The 25,899-nt window shown below is 43.0% G+C and overlaps 1 protein-coding gene across 1 annotated transcript in view; it reads right to left on the bottom strand.

The window, feature by feature from the left end:
• Positions 1 to 13,339: 13,339 nt before the first annotated feature.
• Positions 13,340 to 25,899, bottom strand: part of LOC108801929 (transcriptional repressor CTCF-like) — a gene marked incomplete at its 5' end in the record, with an annotated part of 48,113 nt that continues 35,553 nt past the window's right edge. Inside the window, 5 exons of the mRNA XM_018573836.1 lie at positions 13,340 to 13,625; positions 13,760 to 13,769; positions 14,673 to 14,846; positions 18,254 to 18,401; positions 24,277 to 24,459. Coding sequence (XP_018429338.1) covers positions 13,451 to 13,625; positions 13,760 to 13,769; positions 14,673 to 14,846; positions 18,254 to 18,401; positions 24,277 to 24,459 — 690 coding nt within the window. The remainder of the gene's footprint in view (positions 13,626 to 13,759; positions 13,770 to 14,672; positions 14,847 to 18,253; positions 18,402 to 24,276; positions 24,460 to 25,899) is intronic.

The raw sequence follows: 25,899 nt of genomic DNA, 5'->3' as shown, positions 1-25,899 counted from the left end.
TGATCTCAGTAGTGACAGAGAGGGCGCTGGCAGTCTGTCTACCACTCAGCAAGGATGGATCTGGCTTTGCCTCTGCAATCGTCAGTGGCAGCAGATTCTAGACCTTAGGGCACCAGCCCGACTCAGGTATGGTGGATTCTTGCCACAGATCTTACCTTCCTGTTACCCCTGATTTGTTCTCCACCTGGGGTCTTTGGTGTTGAGGGACACTCTTACAGTCTGGGTAGTGAGCAGTATATTTATGGCTACTTGGTTCTTCTCTTGCAGGCATAAGCTTCAGATAAGACAAAGGTGGCCCCCCCAAGAAACAAATTTGCTATGTGTGCATTTAAACTGAGCTCTAACTATGCTAAGCCAGTCTGTCAGAAATGTATTGACAATTTTCTTAGGGAAGAATCCACGGCTGCTTGCGGTAGTCAATTAGCAGCTGTGAAGGATGAATTAGCTTCCCCTTTTCATTCATTTAGATCAGTGCTGGATGGTTTCAGGGCTCCTGCTGCTGCTCCTGTTTCCGTGCCATTATTTGCTCCCATTTGTACTATCCAGGCTGGCCCAGTAGGGTACTTAGGAGTGTCTGAACAGGGGGATCTTAGTGAGCCAGGTCCTTCCCCATTGTTTTTCATCATCAGAGGAGCATAATTCCCAAGATGACGTTTCAGGCACTTCCAGGTATAAATTATCTTTGGAAGATGTGGATGATTTACTTGCTGCAATTTATAGTACGTTAGAAATTCAGGAAGAACGTGTGCAGTTATCCAGAAACGATCTGATGTATTAGGGGTTGCAGCTTAAAAAATCTAAGGTTTTTCCTGTACATAAGGTTTTATCTGAGGCTATTCTCAGAGAATGGGCTGACCCTGAGAAGAAGCCCCTTAAGTCAGGTAAACGGAAGCAAAGATTTCCATTTGACGAGTATCCCTCTTTGGTTTGGAACAAATCCTCGAAGGTGTCCACCTTAGCTAAAGTGTCCAAGACACCGGTGGGGTGGAAGACTGGGGGACTTCCTTCCTCAGTGGATGAAGGTTACCTCCAATCAGTTCATTCTCAGTTTGATGAGGGAGGGATACAAATTGGAGTTCAGCGATTTACCTCCCTCCAATTTTCTGATCACGCACCTTCCAAAACATTTAGAAAAGGCAAAGGCTCTTTGTCTCTTACTGGGGGAACTGGTGGATTAAAGGGTCATCTCCCAAATCCCTATACACGGGGAACGTCGGGGGGTTCTACTCAGTTTTTTTGGGTGAAAGCCTTTGGGGAAGTTTTGGTTGATACAGAATTTAAAACCTCTGACTGTTGTGATAAAATACAGGAGGTTCAGAACGGAGTCAGTCAATCTTCTCAATCAGAGCCCTTATACAACCAGGGGCTTACATGGCTACCTTGGATTTCAGGGATGTCCTCTACATTATATACATGTCCCAATTCATCCACGTTCCCACAGTTTCTGCGACTGGCGGTAAAGATAGGCCCGGTTGTTCACTGCTACCAGTTCAGAGCTCTACCGTTTGGTTTATCTTCGGCCCTCAAATGTTCTCGAAGGTATTGGGGGAGGCCCTGGTACATTTTGAGATTGTGGGAAATCAACATCGTTCCATATCTAGACAATATCCTGCTGTAGGCGACATCTGCCAGCCAGCTAAGCATGGACTTAGCGGTGACCCAGAAATGGCTTCAGGAACAGGGGTGGATTTTAAATCTTCAGAAGTCCAATCTAGTGCCTTTCCAAGTGATTACTTATCTGGGTTATGTCTTGCATTCTGGACAACAGAAGACCTTCCTTCCTCAGTAAAAAAATTGTAAAAGTTTCCTCAGCTGTCAGTCATCTTCAGACAGGTTGTCCTTAGTTATGGAAATTCACTTGGTTCAACGCCACAAATCCATGCCGCATTAAGCTGCGCCAAACGCAAAGAATTTCCCCCGTTGTACTACGCTCTTTTGTGCAATGACTGGAAGTATCCCCTTCAGAGTCATGTAGAGTCAGGAGACATGTGTTGCTTGCTTGATAATCCCATGCTTAGAGACAGAGCACAGGTATGTTTATTGTTTTATACCTGCCCCCAACAGGAAGTGATGTCAGACAGGAAGGGATGTCTCAAACAGCGAGACAGGAAGTGATAGCAAACCAGCAGATGATTTCAACAACCAGCAAACCAGGAAGTGGTTAACAATCACTTCAATACATAGCTAGTCAACAAAACACATGAATACAATAATCTATTACCACCGGAGTGTACTTTATCCAGCATTGCTCAGTGATCAATGCCACATAACGTTACTATGATTCTCATGCGTGCGTATTTTCAGTGACAACGTTATATTATCTCCAGCAGTTGATCAAGCGCACTAGAGAGAACAAACGCACGTTCCTTTCATATACTGCGTTCAAAACAAATGTATCCACGCAAGCCAATAAATCCATGCATTGCACAGGGGGCCCCAGCCAGCGTCCATACATTCGCCAAGAAGACACTGCTCCGCCGCGCATAAGATATCTACTACAATGGTTTAAGCCCCAGTGCCTATTTAAACCTAGACACTGAGAGACTAATGACAAAATATTACAATCCACTAAAAACACATCCTAATAAAATTTCCACAACATCCTGTATCCCGGAGGGAGAGGTCAGTCCTGGGGCTCATGACTGCTTGTCTGCCTGCCGTGAAGTGGCTCGGTTCAGAGACCTTTGCAACAATTTTTCGTTCTCAGGACAGTTTAGACACTGCAATTCCTCTTCCCCCAAAAAAAAAAAAAAGCATGTGGTGGTGGTGGAGGGTTCACATGCAGCATCAATCAGGTGTGCAGTGGGTTTTTCAGGCCTCCATAAAACTAACTACCGATGCCAGTGCTTGGGTGCTCATTTAGGAGAAGAGTTGGCTCAGTCACCGGTGCAAAATGTCCTCCAACTGGAGGGAGTTGAAGGCAGTCACGAATGCGATCAGGTTTTTCCAAAACAGATTAAGGGGACATCTTTTAATTTTCTCAGACATCACGTCCATGGTTTATTATTATTATTATACAGGATTTATATAGTGCCAATAGTTTGCACCGTGCTTTACAATATAAGGAAGACATTACAGTCACAATACAATTTAAGACAAGATGGTAAGGAGGGCCCTGCCCGTGAGGGCTTACAATCTAAAAGGGAGGGGGAAATGATACATTTTAGGATAGAGAATGAGGGTGACCGAAGTAGTGGTGAGGGAACAGGGTCCAGGGGGCAAGTGGGGAGGTGGGTGTCAGAGAGAAGCTTTGTAACCTCCTATGTGGTGACCGGGTCAAAAGAGGAGAGTGACAAGTGTGATGGTGGGTCTGGAACATGAATAGGGGAAGGTGACTGCACAGGGGCGATCTGATCCCGAATTGTATCTATTTTGTTTTTGAAATGAGTGGCAATGTCCTGGGCAGTCAGCGAGTTAGTAGGTGGTGGGGGACATAGTAGAGCGTTAAAAGTGGAAAAGAGTTGACAAGGTTTGGATGAGTGTGTGTTAATGACAGTAACAAAATAAGTCTGTTTGGCAGCATGGAGGAAGGAATTATATTTTAGGAGGGCAGCTTTATACAAGGTGAAATCTTGCAGAGATCTAGTTTTTCGCCAGTCGTTCAAGGGCGCGACTATGTCTTTTTAGATACCTGGTTTCTTTTGTTTGCCACGGTTGTAGTGGACGTGGTCTAAGTCTGCGTGTAGTGAGGGGAGCCAAAGTGTCTAGGGAGGATGAAAATGAGCTGTTGACAGAAATAGCCAGGTCAGGGCAGGGCTGAGATTTTTCATAGAGGTAGGTCAGTAGCAGAGTAGAGAAGGGTCGAGGTGGCGAAGGTTTCTCCGGGTGACAGTGTGACATGTAGGGGGGGTCCGTGTTGGGGACAGGGTGAGGGTGAAACTGACAAGGTTATGGTCTGAGAGGGGGAAAGGGGTGTTGGAGAGGTTGCAAGGAGTGCATAGGTGGGAGAAAACAAGATCTAGTATGTTACCATCAGAGTGAGTAGGAGTGTTTGACCATTGTGTTAGATCAAAAGAAGAGGTTAGGTTCAGAAATTGAGCAGAAGCTGGGGTGTTAATGTTAGTAGCAATGTTAAAGTCACCAAGAATGATAGTGGGTATTTCTGAGGAGAGAAAGTAGGGTAGCCAGGCAGAAGCCATCCAGAAAGCGAGATGCTGGTCCTGGTGGCCAGTATATAACAGCAATCCTCAGTGAAATTGGAGAGAAAAGGCGAATGCAGTGGGTTTCAAAAGAGGAGAGGGATAGAGAGGGAGGTGAAGGCAGAACTTGAAAAGTACATTGAGGGGATAGAAGGATTCCCACTCCACCTCCTTTCTGTCCATTGGATCTGGGTGAGTGCGTCCAATGTAGGCCACCATGGGAAAGGGCAGCAGGGGAGGCAGAGTCGGATTCCTGAAGCCAGGTTTCAGTAACAGCAAGCATGTTAAAGGAATTGGAGATAAGAAGATCATGGGCAACAGTGAGTTTGTTACAGACAGAGCGGGCATTCCAGAGGGCACATGAGAAGGAAGGACCGATTCTAGGAAGCAGGGGAATAGAAATCAGGGTGCATGAATTGCAGCTGCTGCCAGAGGAAAGGCAGTGCTGGTTTGGAGGGAGAGTATTACAAAAGAGAGGGCCAGGATTGGGAGAGATATCCCCTGAAGTCAGGAGACGCAGTAGTGTGAGGGAAGTGAGATGAGAGGGAGTTTTACATGAGCGAACATGCCCAAGTGTCTTGGAGGTAACCCTAGCATGTGTATTCAGAATGAGCAGGAGGTGATGAGTGCAGTAATAGGGAGAGGGTAGGAGAGGAGAAATATATAAATTGTGGGGTGAAGAGGGGGGGGTAAAGGAAATACAGTTTAAGTAGAGAAGGCACAATTGTGAGAAGCAATGGTAGAGAACGCATGCTGTGCAGAGGAAGTATGAGAGAGTAAAGTGAATGAGTAGGTATGAAACGCGTGCAACAATGAAAGGAAAGAGGTAGGGAAGAGGTTAAAGCAGGATAGTATTGAGATCTAGGAGAATGGTCAATGAATAACAGCTGCTGGGCAGCTGAATTGTCCTTGAGTCAAGTGCTGATGTATCTCTAAAGGTAAACTGAACCATGGGGTGGGTGGGTTGAGGGGAGGGAGGGAGGAAGCGATGTTCTGCAGTGAGCTGTAGATGGGACTTTGGTTGCTTAAATACTCTGTTAGCCAAGGTGCAAAACTTTAGAGAGAAAAAAAAGAGAGAAAAGGCAGGGGGTTACTTAAAGTACAGATAAGGGGGTAGAGGGTTATAAACTGGAACAAAATGTATGGTTTGACATACATGAAGCAAGCATCTAAATTAGCTATAACTTAAAACATCACAGATAAGCAGACTTTAAAAACAACTTGAGAATGCATAGAAGTAGTACAATGACATCACAGATAGTTGGGTTGCAGAAGTAGAGATTGTAAGTATTCAGGAAGATGAACTTGATGAGCATTTGAAAATATTCCAATCACCTTGGCTGTAAGTTGCTGTAGTGTGTTATTAAGCTGGCTTCAGAGAGGAAGCGATGTTCTGCAGTTTATCTGAACAAATGAGGGCACGAGAAGCTTACCTCTGCAGATTCTAGCCAGGGAAATTTTTTCCTGGACAGACACAAATCTGGCATCTTTGATGGCTGTGTACCTGAAGGGAACGCACAACCTCCTGGCAGATTATCTGAGTCGGCATCAGATACTGTAGGATGAGTGGGTTTTGAACCAGATTTCTGGTCCTCCAGTAGTGGATCTCTTTGCTTCCCAGGGGAATGCAAAACTGAAGCTGTTTTTTTCTCTACATCCATGGGATGCTGCCCTGGCCGTGGATGCTCTGTCGAACCCCTGGAAATTTTCCTCGGTGTTACGCCTTTGCCCAATTTATCTGATTCCAAAAGTACTTCAGAAGCTTATGTTGGAGACAGACCTGGTATTGATTGCACCTTACTGGCCAAAAAGAGCCTGGTTTACCCTGCTGCTCTCTCACGGATCGTCCACCTTGGATCCTACCCCCCAGGTCAGATCTTATTTCCCAGGGACTGGTGCTGCATCCGCAAGTTCTCAGATTCAGGTTCGCAGCCTTTTATCTGAAGAGATTTTAAAGGCCAAGGGTCTTTCCAGTAAAGTCATTAATACCGATAACGCGTAAGATCTATGGTAAGGTGTGGAAAACGTTTCTCGTGGAGGACGAGGCGTCACAGAGATTCTGGGGTTCCAGCCATTTTAGATTTCCTCCAGGAGGGGGCTGATAAAGGGTTGGCACTTATTACTCTAAAAGTCCAGGTATCAGCACTCAGTGTTTTCCTTCAGGCATCGCTAGCAGAGGACCAGCTTCCAAAGATTTTCGGGAAGTGCAACTCATTCTTTGTTCTATTCTCCGGTAGATCTAGAGGAGAGCGGGCCTGCAAATCCTCTTTAGCTAGATGGTTAAGGCAGGCTATCTTGGAATGTACTTATGTTTTCAATGTTCCTCCTCCTCCGGCTGTGCTGAAACTACAAATCCCATTATGCTTCTGCCTCTGGGAGTCATGCCTGTGGCTTGTAAAGTCTTATGGGATTTGTAGTTTCAGCACAGCTGGAGAGCCAAGGTTGCCTACCCCTGCTCTAGTTGAATGTGCATTTACAAGGGCCGAAAGACCTGGTGCTACACCGGAACAGATGTGCAATAATTTTTCTACCTTTGCAAAACATTATCGCTTAGATCTCAGTACTGCAAGGGATCAGGCATTCTGGCAGAAGGTACTACAAGCTGTGGCCCAACCCTAGTTGTGGGTAGGTTCTTAGTTATCCTCTCGTGATGCGGTCCTAAAAGACGTGATGGGAAATCCAGAGTTAGGACTTACCGCTAACCATTTCCAATAGTCTTCCAGGACAGCGGCTGCCCACCCATTGATGCTTGTTGTGTTGATGTTATTTGGTGGTGTTGCTTGAATGTGCTTTTTTTCCCCCCAGTTTTTCCTTCGGTTCTCGTGATGACTGAGGGACTGGAGAAGAGGCGGGCCTTTTAAAGAAACGGTGTGACATGCTTCCTGTGTTTGGGGAGGAGATTACATCTCTCATGATGCTGTCCTGGAAGACTATTGCAAATAGAGTTACTGGTAAGTCCAAACTCTGGATTTCTCCAAACATTTATATCTATCAACAGCATAATGTAGAGTGCACTGTTTGAAGGAAACCACAAAGTATACCTTCACAAATTCCCAAAGTACCGTATTTTTCCGTCTATAAGACGCCCCCATGTATAGGACGCCCCCCCCCCCTTTTATTACCCAAAATTCAGAAATCAATATTTTCCATGCTCTTTTGCATAACTGATTACATCCAGTAAAAATTTTGCAGAGTAAGACAGCCGCTTACTGGTACCGTTTTTTTGTTGACATTTTTATGGGCTCCCTGTTGCATCTGGGCACTGGCTACACACTCTCCGCAGCATCAGCTGACATCAGGTACATAAGGCTCATGATTGGAGGAAACCTGTTAGCTTGTCTCTGCAATCGGAAGTTTCACTCGTGAGGCTAGTTTGCAGAGGTATTGGCAGTTTCGCAACTGCGGTTCTCCTCTCGGCCCCCCATGTATAAGACGCCCCTCCTTTTTAGGTAAATATTTTTAAGAAAAAGTATAGTCTTAAAGAAAAATACAGTAAATTCCACAGAAAAATATTGTAAACTGGAGGTAGTACCTCTTCTCCAAATAATTAGAGCAATTACAAAAGTCTGGAAAATAAATGTAGAGCACAGTGCGCAAAAGGTAACATACAAGTATATCTTCAGTAATTCCTAAGGTACATTTCAAAAGGAAAAAATCAGAGACTGGTCACCTAAAAGCCTGAACCACCGCTATAACATTTTGGATGTACTCTACAGCTGTTTAACTCCCAGGAGCAAACAGTGCTCCAGGCAGAGACTTAGCACCTAGAAATCTGCAGGAGACAGAGAATGGGTAACACCAGAGGCAAAAATAAAAATAAAAACACCACATGCAGAGCCCAGTGCCCAAACCTCACATTCCAATATCTCTTTACCCCATCCATGGGTATATTCCCAAAGGCACAGTCCTGGACCTGTAAAAGCACTCTTCAGGTAATAAGCCAGTACACGAGGCATCTGGGGAGGGCCACAAACAGAGCCTAATGCTGGAGGGTAACCTTACAGGCAAGCCCCACAACCTTCAGTCCAGCTTGGTCCGGATAGTCTTAATGCAGCTATCCAATCAGCTAATCCTCATGACTTGAAGAGCCCAGCTTAGCAGTGTGTGGAGTCTTGATTAAAAAGAAAATCAAAAAGATTCAGGAATGTTGATAGAAGGGAAATTACCCCAGCTCCACTGGGGAAAACCTTTTGTTTTGCCAGTGCCCTGTCCTCCTAAAGGCAGAATAACCCAGATGTCCGATTTCAACTGTACCTGTGTCCCTCAATGGATGATAAATACAGTTAAGCTCATCTCAGAGAAAAGACTTTCTTCCTAAGACAACAGCAAAAAACTGAGGTCTGTTGGGAGTGCAAGGGGTTATAACTAGATGGTCACTTTTCTTGTTTGTTTCCTGGTGCACAAATCCTCCTGTAGGCAGCAGTATAACCAATTGATTCTAAATTCTGTGTTCCTCAATGAACAAGAAAAAGAAAAAGTGTATGTCCTAAAAAGGTTGGCCCAGATTTGCAACAAGAAACCTTCCTGAGCTGAGGCAAGACAGTATTGCGTCCCTTCAGTGAGATTCTTCATCTCATCCAGTGCTGCATGAAAAAATCAATCTCCCTGTGAGTGCGATGTCCCTAAAATCTTTCTTGGACATTTGTTCACCAACCAACACTACACCCATGGCAACCTGTGGAGGAGCACAGCCAAAGCCAACAGCTTGCAAAACAAAAGGATCAGGAATCCATAACTTTAAGGAACTCAGATTGCAACAGGACAATTTGGGCAGCTATATGGCATATGAGCTTTAATCTCGATAAATGTAAAGTCATGCACTTAGGAGCTAAGATCATGCATGCTGAAAACACCTTAGGTGAGGTTTCACTGGGGAAAATGGAGAAGGATCTTGGGGTCCTTACAGACAGGGCTGCCATCAGGGGGGGTACGGTCGATACCCATGGCCATTGGCTGTACCAGGGGCAGAGCTAACAGGAGAGGCCAAGCCCCAGCAGCGCCGGTCTGACGGCAGCCGAGTCCCAGCAGCGCTGGAGAAGGCCGGACAGCAGCAGGTAAGAGGAGTCGGGAGGAGGTGCAGGGAAAGAAACGCAGACTAGCCCCATCTGAGACCCTGCAGAGCACACCATGGTCTCAGATGGGCTGTGCAGGATCTATGGTGGACTCTGCGGGGTCACTCAGGTGGGTCTAGTGTTACCAAGTCCAGCACACTACAAAGTCCAATTCATATACTGTCCTGCATTGCTGTATAATGTATTGCTGGGATTTGTAGTCCCCCGACAGCCGGTGCCATCCTGCATTAGAGTAAGCTCCTCTGTACAAAAACTAATGTGACTGGCTCAGTGTTCTCTGTACAGCACTTGTGTATATGTCAGATCTGAATGTTTAATAGTGTGTGACTGTAAGCTCCTCTGGAGCAGAGACCACCGGGGGGGAAAGGGATGTTGTGAGATCTCGCTCCCGCTCTCTTGCACCAGGGTCCTTTGTTCTCTAGGTCCACCACTGTTTTTGCTGTTGGTAATAAGTGCAGTACAGCACTTGGTTGGCAGAGCTTGGTCTGTAGCAGGCTTCACCAAAGTGATCAGGGAGTGAAGCAGAGTCGCACAAGTGGTAAGGTAAGTGTTTTAGCAGCCCTGACAATGGGGGTGGGGAGAGCCCACACACATCCCGCAGTCCACCAGAGAGCCCGCACACACAGACTGCACAGTGCCCAGTCAACCTGAGAGCTGGCACAGCCTACCTGGGAGCCCGTACAGCCGGTTTTTTCCCCCTAAATGTGCTAGTGGATAGATGAGGTGCAGTTAATGTTCGTGAAAAGGGAGTGCGGTTGCCCAAAAATGTTCTGGCCAAAATACATTTCCTTACTATTAAATATTGAATGCACTGATGACTGAATACACTTTTCAATTTTATATATTAAGTTCAAAGAGTGTCAAAATAAAAGTGGGTGCACTGAAGGACCCGGTGGGGGCCAGACCTAAAGCTGTGTAAGGGGCCCCAGCTTATAGACCACAGACTCAGTAATGGCATGCAGTGCCAAGCTGCAGATAATAAAGCTAGTAGTATATTATCTTGCATCAAAAGAGACTTATTCACAGGATAGAAATATAAATTTGCCCCTTTACAAAACACTGGTAAAGCCCTAACTGGAGTACGCGGTGCACCTCTGGTCACCAATCCTTAGGCGGGATGTCCATGAGCTAGAAAAAGTTCAGAGAAGAGCAACCAAACTAATAAAAGGGGATGGAGGGTCTAAGTCATCAAGAACGCCTACAAAAATTAGGCTTGTTCTCCTTCGAGAAGAGGCAACATAATGGCAGTTTACAAACTCAGCAGGGGGACTGTGGCATTGGAAAAGCACTACTTAAACTAAGTACGCTGGGACACAAGAATTTGGTGGGGAGGAGGCATAATCGTAAAATGCGTAAAGGGTATTTTATTTTGAGAGTGGTAAAGATGTGGAATTCATTTTGACAGATAGCTGTATCAGCGGGAAACAAACTGCTTCAAAAACACTTAGATGAGTTCCTTAGTTAAGAAAACATACAGGGTTATTGAAATTGTAAGAAACACACACACGGTTGAACCTGATGGACCTATGTCTTTATTCAACCTCACCTACTATAACTATATTAACTGGTCTGTCACCCAGCAAGCAAAGTAACATCAAAGGGAACTAGAATTTTTAAAGAGGAAAATGTAATTTACAAATTCCTGAAATCAAGGCTAATAAGTTATTCCACTGTTTGTGTGTGAATGTTTTTGTCAGAGCTCACATGCACCTTTCTTAAAAAAAGAAACCATTTTAGGCACAACAAAATTACTAATAAAGCAAAACTAAAATATTTTTAGCCCAGTAAATATATATATATTAAAAAGCAACTTACACAAAATGGTTGGAAATATATATTTGTTGCAGTTTAATACCCATTTGTTCTAAAGAAACAGCTGTTTGTCAGCAACCCTTTAGTAGCAATTAACCCATAGGGGGTATCTCATCAAAAATGAAATTCCTATTGCAAGGGATGCCAAAAACTGGACTTTGGCTGACTAATTATTCCACAGGTCTACCACTAAGACAAATCACAGAAGTAGGAAGTGACATTTCTGGGGGAGTTCTGTAGACCAACTGTGTACAGAACGCCTCCAGGTTGTCATATTGCATTGTTTTTTTTACTGATTCAGAACATTACAGCGGCTAGTTTTAAATGGAAAGGTAATTTTTAACATTAAAAAAATGAAAATTCTTAAATATAGCATATATAATTATTGCACAAGCCATTTTGTCATTTAAAATGGAGTTACCCTCCAGTTGAAGTTTTATTCCACACATCTGGATCAAGCCACTTGAATTTAGGAAGATCTGGTGAGATTTTGTTTAGAAAGTAAAATAAAACATTTGCATTTTCACCAAAGTATTTAAATTGTGCATCCTTTCCCTGTACAAGATACTAATTTGTTCTTAAGTTTTAGATAAAGTTAGAACCTCTGCTGTGCTTAATTGCTGTGTCCACATAGGAAGCAACACCAGGAAAAGACAGAAAAAGGGGTCGCTATGACAGGGAGAAAGATAGCACTAACTATTACAGGTTATTCTGTATCTGGCTAAATTAAGAGACACATCCCATAAATTCCTGTCCCTATGACTTTTTGTTACCAGGGCAGACACCAATAAAATCCCTTTCCAAAACAAAAAAAGAAAAAATAAATAATATTCACAATGTAAAAGAATGAGACGGGGTAAAAAAAAAAAAAGTTATGAATGTAAGTTAGCAAATAAAATTATGAAAAGGCCATCACGACACAAAGTAAACCTACATTAATTTATTAGCTATACAGTGGTACATTCGCATTTCAGAAATACTACTTTTTGCCGATAAATGTTGGCCTCTTAATAGAATCAAAATATCACACAAGACAGCAAGTACAAAAGGCTTTAAACAATCCAAAGATCTAAGCTTATAGTTCTTGGTAGGCAGTAAATCAGGGGGTGGGTGGTAAGGGGTTTCCCACTGTGAAAAGCAAAGTTAAAAAAACAAAACCCTTCATATGCTTGTCAGTGTTCACAAGTGAGGAATACCTTCTAATCAGCTGTTTGGATCAGAAAAAAAGCAAAACTGCCACAAGGGTGCTAACAATGCTTTATCTTTTTTTAGCACAATAAAGATCTGGTTCACAAATCTGCTCCAAATATGAGTGCTTTTTTTCCTATTACAAACAGCTAATCAGCAGCAGCTCCAAGTGGGAAGATTACCACTGGTCAGCATCAGCAGGTGGCTCACTATCTATTCAGAGTGGGTAACTCCTAACTACAGGAAAAATGTAGTCATGATAGAATATGTACATTTTCATCGGCAGCACAAATCATGTGCATCAAAATAAAATAAAAAATAAAATAATTAGGAGGTAAAAAAAATTAGATTACATTATTGTAACTATGGCCAAGTGAAACTTGAACTCTTTGCAACTGATACATTAGGAAAGAAAGCTAATGATGATTTGAAAATGTGCTGATAAATTTAATGTGTTTTTAACTTATGCATTCACCAATAAAAATGTAATCCCCCAAGTTGGTAATTAAAATAAACTTGCTTGCTACATCTTTCCACAATTATGCTGTTTGATAGAAAAAGCTTACCTTTTAAAAATAAAAAGTTATTTACAGTCGGATCTTGCACAGCATGGCAAAATAAACTTTAAAGTGTGTGTGTGTGTGTGTGTGTCTGCTGAAAAAGGTATATAGGTGTGTGTATACATTAAAATATTTGCACACAAACACTCCTTTTCCATCTTTTGTTTTTGTAGGGGAACAGTGAGGGCAATGTTTTACTACAAACTAACTTGCATGGGAAAAGTTTCAGTACAAATCAATGTTTTCTAATACAATGACAATTTTACAATTTAAGCAAAGTAGTAGGCAACTTGTATAACTTAATTGAAGTCTATGTGCCTAAAGCTTATAGTTTACCATTTAAAATAGAAAAGATTGGCTAAAATGTTTATGTGCAGCCTTCAAAAGGTGGAGGGGGCTTTACATGTCACTGCTGAGCTGTAATAGACAACAGTGACTTAGGAGGGGAGTCCTTTGTAGCTTAGTGATTTTTCAAACAACCCACAAAATGTCCATGGTTTCCTTTTTTTGGTCACTCAATGAGTGTGCCCCCACCACCACTCTATAGGCATGGTAAAAGAATTTTTAAAATTAAGATGAAGCAACAAAAATGGAAAAATAATCCCCATAAAATAGAAACGACACATTTAAACACAGCCCTGATCGGTTTAAATCAGAATAGCTGTGAAACTATCCATTATCACCGATCCATCATGCTCAAAATCATTTCTGGAGTAAGGTCGCCGTTTGGAGCTTCTACTGTGGGAGGAGGTGGAGGACCCTCTATCACACCAACTGCCTCCATATCAGACTCCTTTTTCACTTGAACTATGATGTTTTCGATATCCCCTGTTGATTGATCCTCCACTTCAATTGTGTGTCTAAAACCAAAACTTTTGTTGCATCAGAATAGGAAAGGTTTGAAACGATCAGGTTTTTGCAGTCAAAACAATAAAACATCCGGCTGCACTCTATGTTGCTGGAAACTTCATTTAAAAAAAAAAACCACACTGCTGCAAAGTCCCGAACCTCTAATTAGTTTCACCCAATCCTGGGCTTAATCGTAGAGTTAACTACAATTAAGCCCAAGATTGGGTGAAACTAATTAGAGGGGAGTACCTAAAGCGTGACTGTGTAGCGGTGTGATTTTTAATAAAAGAAGTTTCAAGCGACAAATGGAGTGCGGTCAGAAGTTTTTTTTTTTTTACAGCAGCTAAAGTGGGCGTTAGGATGAGCTCCAGCAGGTGAGCACCTGCATGGCCACTGCTTGTGTGCTATGGAGAAGCGGTGCAATCTTTTGAGTGTTTTAATCATCAGGTTTTTATTACGGACTGTGAACCCTGATTGGGATGCTGGGATTCACCCTCTTGATTTGTCCAGGTGACCACTGTCATAAGAAAAGAAAATTGTTGACAATTCCAAAATTTTCACTTGTCACACGAACAACAATATAAAGAGAAACCTGCCAATGGCGGTATCTTTTTGTGACAACTGTCTAAAAAAGGATTTCCCTTAATTTGGAGAGATGTCCTTTTCTTGTTGTGGCTAAATGACAGAAGTAAAAGGAAATATCCTCAGTGGGACAACAGACAGCAAAAAAAAAAAAAAAAAAAAAAAAACACACAAAAAAACTGAAACCAGGGACTTAAAGTACTTCCTACTCTGCAAAATGAAACAAAATGGCAGTTATACTTTAACCTAAACCGGCATGATAACCAATGTAGTTTCACATTTTAACAAAAACAATCCCACCACTTTTCCTCACGGATTTATGTAACAGACTTCAGATGTTGGCTTGACCCTCTGCACAATTCTTGCATGGAGGTTCCAAACACCAATGTAAACCCTGCAAAGGCTTGGTGCAAAAGTTTACAATGTACATCCGAGATGTAAAGTATCACTAATTAAAAGGAAGAACTTACTTTGTTTGTGTTGACTTGCTTTTCCAGGTGGTCTTCCTCTACGTTTTTTTGCAGGTGGAGGCATTGGAGTAAGTGAATGCTCTGCTTCATGTTCACCTTCTATTTCAACTGGCAGCTCCTCCTCTTCCTCATCGTCTTCCTCCTCATCATCAAGGTCCGGATCAGCATTGTCTTCTATATATATATATATATATATAAAAAATATTAGCGGTTAACATTGTTACCCAGGTTTCTTCAACTTTGTCCTGTCAAATAACTTTATAATATACTAAACTGTAACCTTTAAACAGATATGGGGTTCAAGACTAGCAAGCCTTTTGCTGGCTTAAGCAGAACATCCGAGATTTAACCCACACCAGAGGCTTTAAATTGGAGAGGTACTGCAGTCTCATGATACAGTGGCAACTGAATCCTTCATGTCCATGACACCATAGACAAGTTCGCAGTGTGTGGAGGCATTTGGCGGTTTGTGAGTACTAAGTGCAATGCGCTGGGCTCCTTGCCTTCAAACGTATGTACACATTAGCAAAGCGAAGTCTGTATAACGAGATGCGTATTATACCTCTATTGCGGACTGCACTATCCCTTTTGGATACATATCTGCTTTTATAAGACAACATAATCTGCCTTGTCTGTATACTGGTACCGTATATAGATAACCGCATTAGCAATGTCTCTTCAGATAGTCTCAGACCTGTAAGAACAAGTAGAATGATCTTACTAGATACTGGTCACTCTGAGCAGTATTGAATAGGGTACATGCTGATGAAGATGGGGGATGGGCAACCACATGGCCGGTCGGGACAATGGACATGACTCATCCTTCCTTGTTACAGGGATGAGGTGTGTGCATTTCACTGTTCAGCCATCTTGGTGTAGTCCCCTTCCCTTTTGATGTGTACCTGCAGTTGTTGGGCTAACTGGCTAATGTTGTAAAGCCGTCTCCCACAGGGCGTCATCCTTTGACCTTAATAAATGAAGGAGCTGGTGGTCGGTTCTGCCATTTTTTACACTGACTCCAGCTTGAACCAGCATCGTGCCTGACTCTCTCTGGTGCTAAAGTACTTCACCCCTTATACAGAAAGAACTGAATGCAGCGTGCTTTTAAGCGCAGCGGATTAATATGCGCAGGCAGTGTATATAAAATATCCAAATCAGGCACTTCTACTCACTCTGATGGCAACACCCTTGGATCTCATATTCTCTCACCTCTGCATACCTTCCAATCTCACCAACACCCCTTTTACACTCTATGATCACAACCTCATCAGATTCACACTGCCTCTCATCCACCCCCCACCATACCAACCAGCAAACCGCCACCTGTAGGAACCTTTGCCACTTTACCTCTCTCTTCTTTACTCTGCAACAGACTACCTTTATGACTAAATCACAACCCTTTCCTGCCCTGACCTTGCCACTTCTCGCTACAATAACTCAGTCTCATCCTGTATGGACACTTGCCCCTCTCACCACTTACACACTCCGGCCCCATCCACTACATCCTTGGCAGACAGATGACACTAGTAGACTCAAGACATAGCCGTGCACTCCCGTTGCGTGTAAATCCAAATACCTGCAAGATTTCACCCTATATAAATCTGCCCTCCAAAAATACAGTACCTGCCTCCACACAGCCAAACAGACCTACTTTAGCACACATTAACACCCTCTCATCTAGTCCTCGTCAGCTATTTTCGTATTTTAACTCCCTACTTCACCCCCCACCGCCTCCTCCTACCAACTCACTGACTGCCCAGGAAATTGCCAATCACTTCAGAGAAAAGATTGATGCAATTCACAATAAGATCCCCACTGTCCATACCTCTCCCACTCCAAAACACACCAGGTCTGCCACCACACTCGCTACTCTCTTCATTCGATCCAGTTACCACCGACAAAGTCACTACTCTTTTGTCTAGCACACAACTAAACACCTGCCCCCTGGACCTCATCTTCTAACAACTACTCCAGTCACCCTCTTGCTCTTTCTTACACTCTCCTACTCACATCTTCAATCTCTCCCTTTCTAATGGTGTCGTCCCTACCCCTCTAAAACAAGCACTGGTGACCCCCATATTAGAAAAAAAAAAGCCCACCACTCTGAACAACTTGAGACCCATCTCCCTGCTCCCATTTACCTTCAAACCTCTTGAACGGCTGGTCTACAATCGTCCGAGCAGCCACCTTGCCGTTAATCTCCTTGACCTGTTTCAATCTGGCTTTCGTCCGCAACACTACACAGAAACTGCCCTTCTAAAACTTACTAACGATCTACTAACTGCTAAAACCAATGGCCACTACTCTATACTCATACTTGGATACTTGCAGACCTTTCTGCTGCCTTTGACACAGTTGAACACCTGCTTCTTAATAAACTCCAATCCCTTGGCCTGCAACACTCTGCTTTCTCGTGGTTCACCTCCAACGCATCTAAGCGTCAGTGTCGCCTACAATTCTACACCTACCTCTTCCTTTCCATGGGGGTCCCTCAAGGGCGTGTCCTTTGGGCCCCTTCTATTCTCTATCTGCACTTCTTCCCTGGGTCAATTGCCTCCCATGGCTTCCAATACCATACTTTATGCTGACGACACCCAAATCTATCGCTCCACTCCTCAGTTCACCCCCTCTGTCTGACATCTCAGCATGGATGTCACACCACTACCTCAAACTCAATCGGTCAAAAACTGAGCTTATAATATTTGCACTTCTCCGTGTTCCCTCCCCCAACTACCCATCACAATCAACAGCACTACGGTCAACCCCTCCCATCAAGCCAGGGTACTCTGTGTAATCCTCGACCGTGAGCTCTCCTTTCAGCCCCACATCCAATCACTATTGAAATCTTGACGACTCAACCTCCGTAACACTTCAAAAATACGCCCCTTTTGAACAAACGAAAGCACAAAGCTTCTAATTCACTCACTTAGAATCTCTCACCTCGACTACAACAAACCCTCTACCTCCACCTTACCAACCATTTAGTGTCTGCCGCCCCTCTCTGCCAATCCCTCCACTGGCTCCCAATTGCCCAATGAATAAAATAAAAAATACAACATACAAAGCCATCTAAAACTCCGCCCCAACCCACATCACTTAATCTCAAAATATCATCCAAACAGTCCTCTCAAGACTTCCTGCTCTCCAATTACCTCCTCCCATGCTTGCCTCCAGGACTTCTCCAGAGTGTCCCCATCCTCTGGAACTCCTTACCCCAATCTGTCCGCCTATCTCCTACGCCGTCCACCTTTAGGCGATCCTTAAAAACCCATCTCTTCATGAAAGCCCATCTCATCTCAACATAACTGCCCTTTTACTTCTTCCAATAACTCAATCTGAACAATTAACACCTTTTGTATCACTTGTCCTCCCTACTAGATTGTAAGCTCTCACGAGCAGGGCCCTCCTAACCCTATTGTACTGTGTTGTAAATTGTATTGTAACTGTCCTGTCTTCTCCATATTGTAAAGCACTGCGCAAATTGTTGGCGCTATATAAATCCTGTATAATAATAGCTACAAGTGTAAACAACATTACAATGCATAAACAGATGTGTTTCAAAACCATGGTTTGACTCTTACCACTATCAGTTGAACCTTCTTTCTTGGAACGCATTTTTCTTTTTCTTCCACGTTTTCCTTTTTTGTGTATCACCTCCCCATCTCCTCCATTTTCACCTTCTGTACCATCAGGACCAGTGCAATTATCAGCATGTCTTGACATTGTATTCTAAAAAGAAAAATCGTAAACTGCTGAAGAAAAATTCTTAACCAAAGTTGATCACAAGTGAGAGAATTTGGGTGTAAAAAACAAAACATAAATAAAATGTATACACACACACACACACACACACACACACACACAGAGAACTACCAGGGTTGCAGATGGGACCTGGCACTCCACCACTGTCCTGAAATCATCAGTCTGTATTGTTTGAGAAAAACAGTCACATGACAATAAACAAAAATGTATAAGTACTCGTATGTGAGTACTTGGACAAGTATCAGTACTTGTAAAAATGGTATCAGTGCATCCCTTCTATACATTTATAAATAAAAATAAAACATTTAAAACAGGGATGCACAAATCCCAGGAGCTCCGTATGCTCCTTAAAAATGACAGCCAACAATGAACAGATGGATAAGTCACTCACACTCCAATATAGCTTCCAGTCAATCAGTTTCACGTTCTATTTGCCGGATGAAGGGACCTCCTTGGTTTTCGAAACGTTGTATGGAAATGCTGCACCAGTCAATAAATAGATTGACTGGAAGCTATATTGGAGTGCGAGTGACTTACCCTCTGTTCATTGTTACCTGTGGAGGCGTCTACTGTCACTGCCGCATCCGCCATGTGTGTGGGGAATTTCTTTCCGGTCAGGAGTGCGATGGGAAGTTTTGGATTTTAAAAATGACAGCCGTCTCCTAACTTTACGAATTTTTCTCCAGTCTAGTCTCGGAGCTGGAAAACTATCTGTACATGTACAGAGTATGATACTTGGTATCTGAGCATCCAATACACACCCAATATATATATTATAGAAGTGTGCGTGTGTGTATGCATATTATATTTCTTCTAACATATATCTCTTCTTCAGGTCAGAAGCAATACCAATCAACACCACAGAGTTTACCACTTAAAGCAAGAGAAAGTTGTTAGTGGGGTGAATATGTGTGTGTATGTATTCTACAGGTGAAACTCGAATAATTAGAATATCGTGCAAAAGTTTATTTCACTAATGCAACTTAAAGAGGTGAAACTAATATACGAGATAGACTCATTACATGCAAAGCAAGATAGTTCAAGCCATGATTTGTCATAATTGTGATGATTATGGCTTACAGCTCATGAAAACCCCAAATCCACAATCTCAGAAAATTAGAATATTGTGAAAAGGTGCAATATTCTAGGCTCAAAGTGTCCCACTCTATTTAGCCAATTAAGCCATAACACTTGCAAATGGTTCCTTAGCCTTTAAATGGTCTCTGTCTGGTTCAGTAGGAATCACAATCATGGGAAAGACTGCTGACCTGCAATTACCTCAAAAGGTAATTGCAAAAGAAGTTGGATGTTCCCAAAGTGCTGTATCAAAGCACATTAATAGAAAGTTATGTGGAAGGGAAAAGTGTGGAAGAAAAAAAAAGGTGCACAAGCAGCAGGGATGGCCGCAGACTGGGGAGGATTGTCAGGAAAAGGCCATTCAAAAGTGTTGGGGACTTTCACAAGGAGTGGACTGAGGATGGAGTCAGTGCATCAAGAGTCACCACACACAGACTGATCCTGTACATGGGCTTCAAATGTCGTATTCCTCGTCAAGCCACTCCTGAAGAACAAACGTTAGAAGCGTCTTACCTGGGCTAAAGAAAAACAGACCTGGCCTGTTGCTCAGTGGTCTCACACAGGAGTACACCCCTCACATTTTTGTTAAAATGTATATCATATAATAAAAATATGTTATTATATCATTTCATGTGAAGACACAGAAGAAATTACACTTTGCTACAATGTAAAGTAGTGAGTGTACAGCTTGCCGTCAGTGTACATTTGCTGTCCCCTCAAAATAACTCATACAGCCATTAATATCTAAACCGCTGGCAACAAAAGTGAGTACACCCCTAAGTGAAAATGTCCAAATTGGGTCCAGTGTCAATATTTTGTGTGGCCACCATTATTTTCCAGCACTGCCTTAACCCTCTTGGGCATGGAGTTCACCAGAGCTTCACAGGTTGCCACTGGAGTCCTCTTCCACTAGAAAAGAACTTGGTTCAAGGTTTAGTTTAAAGGTTCTGGCTTTGTGTCTGTATTGGGAGCCAGGTTATGCCTTGGAGTTGGAAGCCTGGAGGAATCTCTTCACCATTGAGAGACTTACTGCAGGGAACCTTAGGTTTCCGCTTTCTGGTCAAGAGCATGCTCTTTCCACCAGTAATTTTCTTCATGAAGGTGTCCAAGTCTTCTCCAGTGAGACAGTCTTCCGTGAAGGGAATACTCTTAGGGCGCTTCTTAGAAGCTGGTTCCGCTGACAAGTACATCAGCCATAAAAATCTACATATAAGGACTGACAGAAGTCTCAGTCTGGAAAGTTGACAGAAAAATTTCAAATGCAAACAGGAGCGTGGGGTTCGTTGAGATGGAAACAGAATCACAGGCCATGCAGCTCTTAATTTAGTTTTCCATGGTCTGACCCATCTCCACAGAGGCTACTGCCACATGCAGGATAGGCCCAATAAAGCCTTAAAAAGGACATTTCCACCTTTGTAAGTGATGTTGAGTTTTTGGTGGTAACGGGGAGGTGCAGGGGGGATGTACATGTGTGCATTCTCAGGAGTCACAGGGCTGTTTTTCATACTTTATTTTATAGATTCTTTTACAGGCCACAGACCTAGAAATTCAAAAGTCCCTCCACAAGATCTTCAGTCTCTCTCAGAGGGTGGGGTTGTTATCTCTAAACTGCAATCAGCTATGAGTCATAGCTCTGTGTGTGTCTGTGCGAGGAGATATCCTGCACTTGTCCTGTTCTGTAGACTCCTCTCTGTGCTCTGTCTCTCTCGGATCTCTCCCGGGTCACATTTACTCTCTGCTGCCCCAAGTCCAGGTTCCTTAATGTCCCCTATCCCCTCCCCATCACCATTCTTCTCACTTACAGATATGACAGTTAGAACAGATAAAAAAGACATTGGGGGAATTGATCAGAACTGGAGCAAACAGAATCTGGAGCCGTTGCCCATGGCAACCAATCGGCTTCTCTCTTGTTTGCTCAGGTAAGATTTGAAAATGAGAGCGAAAAGCTGATTTGCCATGCAAATCTGCTCAAGATTTTGCTTGCTCCAGTTTCAATTAATCCCCCCCACTGTGTGGTGTCACCGGAGATGTGCAGGGTGAGGAGGATGTGCAGGGCCACCACGGAGTTTGATGTAACCGGGGATGTGCGAGGTCACCGAGGATGTTGCTAAAGAAATCCATTATACTTTGTTCTGAGCGATTACTGGAGACAACATAGAACAGATTTCTTCCTCCAACTGTAGTCACATCTCCCGGTCACTCTGCACTGCCACGGGGGAGGTACCACTGTTCACGAGAGAAGCAAAGCATTGTGGGGAAAGTGGCAGAAAATAATCCACGGTGACCCCGCACATCCCTGATGACACCTAACAATCTCCGGTGACCCCGCACAGTGGGGAGGATCTATTAAAACTGGAGCAGATTTGCACGGCAACCAATCAGCTTCTCTCTCTCATTTTCAAATCTTACCTGAGCAAACTGAAGAGAGAAGCTGATTGGTTGCCATGGGCAACGGCTCCAGATTCGATCAATTCCCCCCAATGTCTTTTTATCTGTTCGGTCATATCTGTAAATGAGAAGAATGGTGGGGGGAGGGGGGACATGGGGGAACCTGGACTTGGGGTAGCAGAGAGTAAATGTGACCCAGGATAAGGGGGAGATCTGAGAGAGACACACACACACACACACACACACACACACACACACACACACAGAGGACAAGTGCAGGAGATTCTTCATCACACACTGACAGGAGATCTCCCTCACACAGACACACACAGAGCTATGACTCATCTCTGCTCTCTCTTCAGAGCAGAGAGGAGGGGGGGGGGATTAGCTGATTGCAGTTTAGAGATAACAACCCTACCCTCAGAGACTGATTGAAGATCTTGGAGGGAATTTTGTATTTCTAGGTCTCTGGCCTGTAAAATAATCTATCAAATAAAGTATGAAAAACAGCCATGTGACTCCTGAGAATGCACACACATGTACACCCCCCCTGCACCTCTACATTACCAAAAACTGAAATCACTTATAAAAAGGTGGAAATGTCCTTTAACAAACCTCAGGGCACTTATCGACCTTGAACTGAAAGGCCAAAACATCCTCAACTGGTAGGGTCAGGGACTTCTTAAGGCATGAAATGGCACAATCGACCTGTGGGACATCTACATTTTAAAGAATGTGTCCTTTAATGGATACTGCAATACAAAATGCTTCGGAAGTGCAAATACTTTCTCAGGATGCTGGCAATCTGTAGAGCACTTCCTCTACCAGGAAGTATCAGGAACGTCTTAGCAGGCTTCTGTTATTAAGGGTACCCATACTGGTGCTCCTAAGACAATCTTCTAGAGGTGGATCAATGGCTAGAAACACACACCTTGGATAATGAACACCAAAAGCGCCCCATAGTTTCTGCAACACAAGCGCTGAAGATATCTCCTCTCTGGTAGCAGTGGAGCTGGGCATCTCTTTACCCCTTGTTCCTTTGTATTTAGTGTTCATCATAGTGAGGGGCCCCAAAGGGCTACTCGCATAGAAAATCTAGAGGTCAATGAGCATTCCCACAATGATCTCAGGTGTCTTCTGGTAGTGATGAGTCAGCCTGCTCCCTGTGTTCCTAGCGTGAGTGGACCCTTAGCTTTATTCACTTTGGATATGCCACTGCCCTAGTATTTTATCCCTGAGGCTAACTCAAAACACTGCACCATCTACCAAGGTGGGCGGCCAACGCAGTATCCAGTGCCCAAAGCGACATTAAAGGCCAGCCCTGTGTCTTCTATCCAGTGAGGCCTGGGTATGGTCCCCAAAGCTATTGATTTACTGAGCGGCTTTACTATCGGAATCACCTCAATTAAATAAAAAGAACAACTGTAAAAAAATGAAAACCTCACAGACAAATCTGTTGTTTGCAAGATTGTGTTGCTGACCACGGCAGCAAAAAGGATTAAATGCTGGACACCTGCACTCAACACCATTCCTCAAGTGCTACACCAGGGGGTCTTTTCAACTGTGTACTACTTCTCTGCTTGCAAAGTGCAGGCCACTTTACTCATAGAAGGAAAGACTATTCCCACACCTAACACAGTAGTCTGTAAACAGTCTAATTCACCACTGCAGCAAGTCTTCAATGCTAGACATGTGATTACAAGTCTGATGATGTTGTTAATACCTGGTGGGACCACTACAGAGACAGACAACCAAGATCACCAAAGCTAAAAATAGATGGGGCCATGCCCTGTTGATTTGCAAAGTGTCCACACCCCTTTTGAGGTGGTAGTTTTTCACAAGAATAAAGTCATGTATCCACCAACTAATGTTGGGAGGAAAAAAAAAATTATATATGTTCTACTGCAACAGCTCAAGCACTAGTCAAGGTTATAGTCTGTCCTATCCTCATTTCACGGTTTCTGCACAGCCTAGCCTGCATGTGAATGGGGAGAAAAATATAAGGGAATATGAAAAAAAAACTAAGACTGATTATCTTATTCATTAAAGTACAGATTATAGATTCAATCTCATACTAAAAAGCCATATTTTCAAATGAGTATACTATACATACACATTTATCTATTTAAAACCCAAACTATAGCTAAATAGAACAGACCTAGCCTTTTATTAAATACCTTAATTTCTCTACAGGTGTACAAAGGTTGGTGATTGTTAAGTCAATGTTTTCACATAACGTTTTTTTTCAGTCATTTAACGTATAAAAATAAACCCATTTGGTAAAGACGCATAGATTACACCTAGCTGAATAAGATTTAAAAAAAATTAAAAAGATTAAAAACTGATGGGAAAGAAACAAAGAAACTGCCAAACTTACCCTACGTGTAAATGTTTTACCACACTTAGAACATACAAATGCAGCAGGAACAAAGCTGGGGTCATGGTATCTTTTGAAGTGCATGTCCAGGAGCTGTTTCTGGCGGAATGTTTTATCACAATGACTGCAAGCATAAGGTTTCTCTCCAGTGTGGGTTCTTTTATGCATGATCATGTGACGCTCCTGCCGTATTTAACCACATGTAATATGCAAAAAAAAAAAAAAAATGTAAACAAACATGTAGGGGAGGGGGGGGGGAAAGCACATTACAGTCACCAAAATTATGGACTTGGCTGTTAAATTGCCAGGGCGAAAAAACCCTAAAAAACCCCCGACATATGCAGTACATCCTTGCAATACATGCACATTTGCCCCATGTTTCAGATAAATACCATTTGATCTGCAAGAAATGCATATAGCTGTTAAGTCCTGTTGTGGGCTGACAACATAGCATTTTTGTAGATTGCATCTGTTCAGTTTTCTTTAGCTACACTACTGTAACCCTCCCAATCGGCTCACCTCTAGAACATAGGACACTAATTATTTCATAGTCCTAGAAGGGCTAATTAAGACTTACATAGGAAGTGTGCACCAGACATCCAAAAATGTCTCACATGATCGATAGGTATAACCAAATGTTTTCAACAGTATATTTAACAAACCAAAAAGGTAGCAAATATAATGTTTGAGTTTACAAATGCTGCCTCTTTCATTTGCAAAGATGTGATGTACAGTTGTCCCTAACCATGGTTGTGAAAGGAGATTTTTGAAACCATAATCTAGTTTAGAAGTAGAATTGTAGATTTTATGGAAAATGAAGATGGAGAAGAATCTGCAATTTCCTTTTCATCAATCCTACAGCGAGTAAAGCTGAAGTCCGTTCTGAGTCTGCCAGGTTCATAAATCGGAGGCCCTAAAGCAAGTACCCCACCTCTTACTGCAGCATACAGATTACCAATTAATTCAGGTCATCTCTTTGGCGTTCAGCATCTTAGTTCTGTACCATTTTCATTTTACATATTTTTAATTATTACATGGTTGCCGGACCCGGATAAATCCCCTGTTAAGTAAACCTGACCAGGTTAAACTATTTTCTAAAGTAAAGTGACAGGATTCATGTTAGTGTTAATAAAGCATTAAGATTCATGTACCTGCCAATAAGTTGTCATAATACACTGTCATATTACAATGTCTATACTGTCCACTGAAGTTTTCACAACTGAATTACAGGTGGTTTAGCACCAAAAAAAGTTACGGCCAGATTGGGCAGAGGTCTACCCCCAGTGTAGCCTAGGACTGGGATCCAAATGGCTCAACAGGCAGAGGCATTTAGAACCAACACAGGCCATCACAATATTCCTTCACTTCATTAATATTAGGCCAGGTAAGATTTACCAATACATTTAATAACTTTGAATACGGCTTTCTCCTTGCCCTCCTATACCCCCATCCAATTAACTAGCAACCATGAAGACTATGCTGGCTTCAGAGATTAATCTTCTTGAGATGTGGGTGCTAGCGACCCCAATGGAGAAGCAGCCCATTTGCAAGCCTGCAAGTAGACTGCTGCTATATTGTGGTGCCTATAAAGGAAAGCTGTAAAAGGGCAGTATGACAAAGTTC

Source organism: Nanorana parkeri, unplaced genomic scaffold (assembly GCF_000935625.1).
Source record: "Nanorana parkeri isolate BGI_ZX_2015 unplaced genomic scaffold, ASM93562v1 scaffold2563, whole genome shotgun sequence".
Lineage (NCBI taxonomy): Eukaryota > Metazoa > Chordata > Amphibia > Anura > Dicroglossidae > Nanorana > Nanorana parkeri.
This window is presented reverse-complemented; position numbering and strand designations above follow the sequence as displayed.